Genomic DNA, 8251 nt, shown 5'->3' with positions numbered 1-8251 from the left:
CCAAACTATGGAGAAACCTACAGCTTTCTGTAGTGGATTATTTTCTTTTGATCAGTCACCCACACGATGTTACCTCGGCTGAAGTCCCCATTTCCTCATCATGTGCAGTATTTGCTTAATGTCTGGACTGACAAGTACGTAGAGAGCTAGCGGTGACCTAATTTTTCTCTGTAGGTAAGCAACTGTTCTACAAAGTCCCAGAATGGCAATCCCCTTTAAAAGGAGTCACTCGGTCTATTCACTGAAATGTCAAGCATTAAAGTTTGAGATTTTGCAAGACTGTGACAGTGTGTGAGAGAGGGCTACTCACTCCTAGCAACATTGACTTGGTTTCCCAGCATCGACTTGTAAAAGATCAAGATATATTTTTCCCTGTTTTGTTACCTTATTACAGGGGTCATCTGCTCATCTTATATTTGTCATGGTACATTCTACTTGTGGCTTTGATGTTAACATTTTGAAGCAAGAGTCCTTATCGATCAGGTCATGAACCAGTGCTATATGTGCAAGACTCAACAGTGTCTATAAAGAGTACATTGTAATGTAATAATGTAATAAAATAAGTGACACCTAGCTGCTTTCAAAGTTTGCCAACAGTAAAGTAGAACTCATATTAACAGTCATTTATGTAGTATTAAGTAACCCATATATTTGTAGCCCTGTTGCTGGAGGCAGGGCTCTATAGAGCATCGCAGCAGAAGTGGTTTACTGGTAACTTAAAAATCGCCCATTCATTTTCCCTATAGACTTTTACAAACATATTTATAACAATTATGTTAAGCCTCGAACAAAGCCATCCAGGATGCCAGTGAATCATGAACATAAGAGATAAGACCTTTGTTTCTATGAAAAGAACGTTTTTAAAATCGATAAACAAAGAGTATTTATTAAATGTAGTATATCAAATAATCTAATATTAAAATATATTTTCACATAGGATCAAAGGTTGTATGGTTTTTAAGTGACCCCAGTAAACCACTTCCGCTGCGATGCTCTATAGTGATTTTGTCTTCTGTTCAGGAGGAGGACCCACAAAAGCAGCAACATGTCGTGTAAATCACTGCTCAGCCTCTAGGGGCTGATAGCGGCGCTTTTAGAGATTCTCATTTCACCAGAATTTCAAGCAATGTTATTTAAGATATTACTTAAGAGGAGCAAGGAACCACTTTCCCTACTGAAAGATATGGCAATACCCTACATATTGCTGAAGTGCCTGTAAAGCTCTGGCTCAGTCAGTGGTGGACAGTATTTAAATGATGTTTTGGTGGAGCTTCTGAACAGAATCCCATGAGCAGTGGAAGATGAAGCGTACACTTGGACATTACTGTCTATCTGCACAGTACAGTTTAGCTGGGTCACAAATCAAGGAACAAGACACTCAGTGGTTTTCAAACTTTGTGTGTCCAACTCCAAGGCAAACCAAATGGGACAGTCAAAATAACAAGGCACACCTGTATTCATTGTGAAAACAGCAGATGCTCAAATGCATTTCGCTGCGTTGTGAGTTTTTACAACTTTGCTATTTTTGTAAATATGTGAATAAAAAACAAAGAAAGTTCAAAATATAAATGTTATCCTTTAATGACCAAGTAGGGATGGCTGGTTGAAAGGTGCTTCAAATATATATTTTTACGGTGTATAATTTGCCTATGTATTATGGAAACGATTGTGAACAAAGTATTGATAGGCCTTTAGTAAATTTGTGAGCGTACACACACACACACACACACACACACACGCACGCACACTATTTTTAGCTATTGTTCCCCTCAGAAAAGGAATTTTAGGGTTCAAGTGGTTAATGTAAAAAAAAAATGTTCCTATCACACAAACATTTGGTGCCCCCCTTTAGTAACTCTGAGGAACCCCTAGGGGTCCCGGACCCCCTGTTGAAGACCCCTGGCTTAGACTGTAATGTTGTCAAGTGACAACAAAGACAGACATGGGGAAATCAATTATCCAACAAATGTCAGTTTGGAGTTTGGAGCACGATATGATGCATTTAATCACACAACAGATGAATGATTTTTTAACACAGTCAACTATGATAGTGCAATATGAATGTTTACACAGTTAACTCTGCTCTGTACCTATTTCTCTTACCGGGTCTCTTCTCTTACCATAAATCATACAGTACAGGTACAGGTACAGTAAATGCACAGGACATGGCCACTGGCCAGGGACTGTACAAAACATGGACTAAAAAACTACTGTGCACTCCTTGCAATTCAAATATTTGAATAAGGACATAAACTATTTTTGTCTTTGGAACTTTGTGATATTTGAATAAGCTCATGAGACCAAAATGTTCCTTTATCAAGATATTCAAAAAATTGCTAGGGTTTTTGTCCACTATTTTCTGTTTATCTAACAGACAACAGTTGTACAGCACATGTACTTAGCATTGTAAAATGCACATGGAATGAAATGTTGATTTTAGACTTTTGATGTAAAAGCCTTTTTCTATCCATCGATTTCAATTTCATTTGAGCAATTACTCAAAACATATTCGATTATAAGAATAAAACAAACAAACAAAAAACTATGGCACTCTATTATTCTATGAAGAATTAGGAGTTTAAGGTATTGAGTACAGTATATCCCCATTCCAATAACTTCATTCAGCCTTCTTGAAGACTTGCTTAGCAACCACACCTCCAACTCGCATCTCCTGCAGAGGGTGGGTTTGGGGGGGGGGGGGGGTCATGGGGAGGGCAGTTGAGGAAGAGAAAGAAAGGGATGACGGATCGTAGAGAGAGGGAGAAAATGGAGAAAGAGCATAGATTGAGACAGTTTGACACATCAAAGAAGACTTAAATGAAGCCTGGGCCTGTGTCCAAAACACAAACCCAGGGGTGTCGCACCAAATTCTGGGCCCTGGGGATTCACTGCGGGCCTCCTATGAATGTTCTTCATAGGGGGAGGGGGTTTAACCCATTTAGACTGGGAACGAATTATTACGCATTATTTTGTGCTTTAACTATTGAAAAATAGCAGATATACAAGCTCATAGCGTGGCACCGAGTGCCGCGCTGCAAGCTTGTAGATCTGCTATTTATTTTTGAAAAACCTGTTTCAGTGGTGCTCAAACCTTTTCATGTGAAGGACCCCCAAAAGGATATGTATTTGGCCACGGACCCCCATCTCAAAATATTTATTTAGGGACCCCCCCAGAAGCAAAATTTGAGTTACAAATGTTTGCATAAAAAAATGCATACATTCAAAGATTTTCACACATTTTCATGACTTTTCAAAAATAGCAGATTTACAAGCTTGCAGCGCGGCACTCGGTGCCGCGCTGTGAGCTTGAATATCTGCTATTTTTCAATAGCTAAAGTATAAAATAATGAAGGCCCCTGCACCTTGGGCCCTAGTAACTCAGTCCCACTCCCCCCCCCACCCCTTATGACGCCCCTGGCCAAACCCCTCTTTGGCTCACACATCTTCTCCCTGAACCTTGACCCGCCAGTCCTGGCCGCCTCTTTCACCCCCTACTCATCACCTCCTTTTTCGCCCAACTCCCTGCTGGTGTAACCAATTGAAATCCACCCTTTAATGCCTGATCCTCACTGGCATTTCTTTCCAAATTCCCCTTTGGATTTGAACAACACCACATTGTTCCCCCCTCCTTCACCCTTTGCATCCGAGGTATTAGCAGAAAGAAATAATGCAACAAGAAATGTTAATCAGTAGCTGACGACGAGTAAAAAGCCCAGTTGGTGGAGCGGTCTAAAAACATCAGTCGATACATTTGTGTATTTTTTCTCCAAAGTCATTAAAAGAATACTGGACTCACCTGAATATAAGTCAATGCTAGCTAAACAAAAACGTGTTGTTAAAACATTTATGTTTTCTTGTTTTATGGAATGATGCTTTGTTGAATGACTTGAATCAAGCTGTGTTTTAAAATGTAAACGCAATGATAACGTAACTTTGACAACCACACAGTTATGTTTAATGTATAGCATTCATTACCTATAGCATTCATTACCTATCTCAAGCATATTCACATATGATATTCATATGTGAATTAATTTGGTCGGTGGTAAGGTCGGTAGTAATGCAAGTATACAGTGAGTGAATAAGCTAAGCATATCAGACCACTGGTATTGTCCTTTAACTGAGCACCGTGTTACGTTTTTAGTTAATTTGAATTAAATAAAAGTTTGTATTCATTAGTCTTTTTACTCTGTTGGTTTGGTACCACGCCTTATACTTGTGTTTATGTGTACTGAACACACGGCTCCCAAAAGATGTCTAGCCAGGAACCCATAGAGTAGACCACACACAATACATAAAAGCAGATAAGAGGCGAGCTTCACAAAGTGGGTCAAAGAATAACTTCCGTACCCAATCTGATTTGCATATTCCCATTTCCTACACATCACGTCTATTATTTCAACCATCCCCCTCCTTTTCTTTCTATCCTGGTTCCATCTGGTTCAGCTCAGTCTCAACACCCCCCCCCCCCCCCAACCACCACCACCAGTTTGCCATAAACAATAAGTCCTTTGTACACCTGAGCACTTCCGATTGTTTGTGTGGGAGTCTGGGAGAACATTGTTGGAAAAATACGGCCAACATCACTGCCGCTTACTAACAATTAAAATACTTTTAATGAACCATAACCATAAGTTATGTTAAATTGTATTTTTGGACAGGAACATTTTACACATACCTTAATTAGGAGCACTGGGCAGCCATTCTACAGTGTCAAGTGCACTGGAAGCATTATTTACCCAACATGCATGTCTTAGTTTGGAGAAGGGAAGAACATGTAAACTCCACACAGAAAGGCCTCCGTCAGGGTGCCTGGTGCACTGATCATAATGCTCCTTACGAGTTGAAAGGACCCTAGTTTGAATCGGGATGCCTCGCCTCTCGCTGCTTTCAGTTTATTTGTCACGCTACACTCTAACATCTAAATAAAGCATAAAACTCCAACCAAAATAATAAAAAGAAAGGCCACAGCCTTGTTACATAACCTTAAAAAATACTGAGCCATGTTAGGGTGCTTCTAGCCAAAGGGAAAACATAAAAAGTTGAAAAGATTGATAATGTTGAGCACTTGCTTGATTTATTTTTTAAACAGCGTTCCATGGTCGAAACGCCCTTGAGACTAATGGACAGTTTGTTATAATTGTTTAAATATACAAATCCAGACCGCAGTCAAGAAGTGGGTGCTTTGGTCTTTCCTTACCAAATGCAGCATGTTGCCCTCCAGCCAATGTGTCCAGCCTCGTCCCTGCTTCTCTCCTCTCTGCACACACAGCAGCTTGTCCCCTTCCCAGTCCACTGTTGTCTGGACACAGAGAGAGGCTGAGAGTTAACGTCCATTGGTATGTAAATTAGTCCACATCCGCGTGCACACGCATGCGTGTTAACACACACACACACACACACACACACACACACACACACACACACACACACACACACACACACACACACACACACACACACACACACACACACACACACACACACACACACACACACACACACACACACACACACACACACACATCTTTCTACTGGCACAAGGTGATGGGTAGTAGCAATGGAGACTAGAGTTATAGAAAACTTTTATTTTTGAGCGTGCACACACACATGCACGCACACACACAGAAGCTGGCCTTTATCCTTTTATTGGATTATGGTGATGGCCAATAGTGGCCAATAGTGGAGTTATATAAAACCTGCTTCATTCACATGCAAGCTGTGCTGTGTTCTACTTGTCACACGGGTATACGGAGTAAGCTGTGAATACATTGTTTTTTAAAAAGGGTATATGCCCTCGTGAATCTTTCAAAGTAGCGTATTTGATAGGCATTATGCACTGGCGTATGCCCTGGCCACAGGAATAGCCGCAGATCATATATTATAGTATGCCCTCAAAAAAAGTCTAGAACACACCACTGCATGCAAGCCTTTCTTTTGTGCTAGTACACACACACACACACACACACACACACACACACACACACACACACACACACACACACACACACACACACACACACACACACACACACACACACACACACACACACACACACACACACACACAGGGGATGTTTACAACTGATAGCTCAGGCATGGGAAGGCTGGGAAGAGACAAGGCACCGATCCAAATAGAGAAAACTTGTAAGACAAGTACCGGTAGGCGAATTTATTAACACACACCCAAAACAACCAATGCATGCTTTCAAGAAGGGGAAAATCTAATTCAGTCATGCATGCACACACACACAGCTGAATGGTTAGGGAGCCCGTCTGGGGAACCAGAGCCCCTGCTTGTCCATGGTTCGATTCCAGGCCAGCAATGTCGATGTGAGTCCCTGAACAAAACTCTTAAATCCCTAATTGCTCACACGCTCCTTGTGGGCAGCAAATCAGCTGGGTTTTGCTGAAAATACTTAATTTCCCCCTCGGGAGAAAGCAGGCAACTATTATTATTATTATTATTACACACGTACTTGGCACTTCCGTCCATCCACAGGGCCCAGGTCTTCAGTGAATTCCTGGCCCAGGAAGAAGTCCATGTGGAAGTTCTTGAAGGTGGTGAGGGTGCGGATCTTCATGGAACCCGAGGCAACATCATGTGTAATCTCCTTACTAGGCTTCAGCAAGCACACAATTTTCCTCAAAGCAAAATTTATATCTGACAAGAGCAAAAAAGGTAGAGGTTCGGTTGTGAGACAATCAGAATTATAACAAAACAAAAACACACACACACACACACACATTACAAAACACAGTCACAGACACATAATAGGGTGTGTGTGGGGAGATCTGAGACAGACGTGCACACCCAGAGGAAGCAGCAGCACACCCACCCTGGTGTGTGCATGTCTCAAACTGTGTCTGTTATTGGGGTCATTTAAAGGCTAAGGTTGTCAGGAGACTGAGTCATTATGCAGCAGATGTGACATTACAAATGAGGATGGTGCAAATGGATATGTCAATAATAACCTATAGGCTAAAAGCAATATGACATTATGATGTGATTGAATGATAGGATAAAAGGAAATGTTATATAGCCTAATTAAGATTGCAATGATAAAGGCTACAGACTACAGTGCATGGTTTACAGAGCAGACTACATGAAAGGTAATTGAAAACAGACTGTGGTAAGACTAAAAGGCTCATTCCCACAGGGCCAGATAAACAGATACAAAATATGTCTCCATTCAAGTGGATGGTAAGATACAGATACAAAATATCTGTCACAGATATTTTTTATCTTTTACCAGATATTCTTTATCTGTATCTTAACATTCACTTGAATGGAGACAGATATGTTTGTATAATCTGCTTTATCTGGCCCAGTGGGAATGGGACTTGATATGCAGGCGGTGTAACTGTAAATAAGCCAAAGCAGTCTTCTTACCCAGAGCTTCAAGGTAGCCGTCCATATTATCCTGAGAAACCATGTGAAACGTTCCTGAATAATTGGGTTTAGACATTTTGGCACCTTTTGTTAGGAGGGAGAACGCGAAACGCCACCAACTGCCTTTCTTCAGACTCTCTCTTTCTCAACACCGGGTGGTCTATATTCCACGGATGACCAATGGCATTGTTTGATATAAAACCTGACTTTATGCAACTGTTGTACAGGCTGTACCCCGGATCTGGGATGATGATGATGATGGGAGAGTCGGGAACAACTGTTGCGAGCAGCAGGATTATTCGAGCGTCCACAGGTCCGCCGCCTTCCCGTCACTTTGCATGCAGAATCCTGAGGTTTATTGTTGCGAAATCAGTGTGCAATAGTGTGCTGATCCGATCCGCTTTAAAATACGAAATTAAATCTATTTAACACCTCCCCTGCCCTGGCGACTCCCACATGGGTTTGTGCAAACCGCTCTGTAATCCAAATCTCTCACTCGCTTACCTCGCTCTTTCTCTCTCTCTCACTCTCTCTCTCTCTCTCTCTCTCTCTCTGAAACGAAGGGGGCGGGGTGAAGTTGGTTCATCTTCCATTGTGATAGTTTCACTATGGTTTCACCCTTTAGTTTCCAGATCCCACACAACAAAGTGTGTTAAACACATCAAATATAATATTAAGAGTTTATAGTGGGGTTTTATAATTCAATGAATTGAATACACAGGACCCCAATGGAATCAAGCCATAGTGCTTTATTGGGTTTACCCTTTGCATCCTTTTGTATATCACATATAGTTATAATAATGACAGTGCTTCATTATATCAAATCAAATAAAAGAGACATTTTATTTTTCTCCAACA

General features: G+C 41.1%; 1 protein-coding gene across 1 annotated transcript; it reads right to left on the bottom strand.

Annotated features, from left to right (window-relative positions):
- Positions 1 to 1563: 1563 nt before the first annotated feature.
- Positions 1564 to 7908, bottom strand: rbp5 (retinol binding protein 1a, cellular). The gene is made up of 4 exons (XM_080750612.1): positions 7394 to 7908; positions 6480 to 6664; positions 5201 to 5302; positions 1564 to 2671 (listed from the first exon to the last, which is right to left on the bottom strand). The coding sequence occupies exons 1-4, from the start codon at positions 7467 to 7469 to the stop codon at positions 2618 to 2620; spliced, it is 417 nt and encodes a 138-aa protein (XP_080606738.1). The 5' UTR covers positions 7470 to 7908; the 3' UTR covers positions 1564 to 2617.
- Positions 7909 to 8251: the final 343 nt, after the last annotated feature.

Source organism: Nannobrachium achirus, assembly GCF_963921795.1.
Source record: "Nannobrachium achirus genome assembly, chromosome: 2".
Lineage (NCBI taxonomy): Eukaryota > Metazoa > Chordata > Actinopteri > Myctophiformes > Myctophidae > Nannobrachium > Nannobrachium achirus.
Note: the sequence above shows the minus strand (reverse complement) of the source record. Positions and strands in the feature narration are given on the sequence as shown.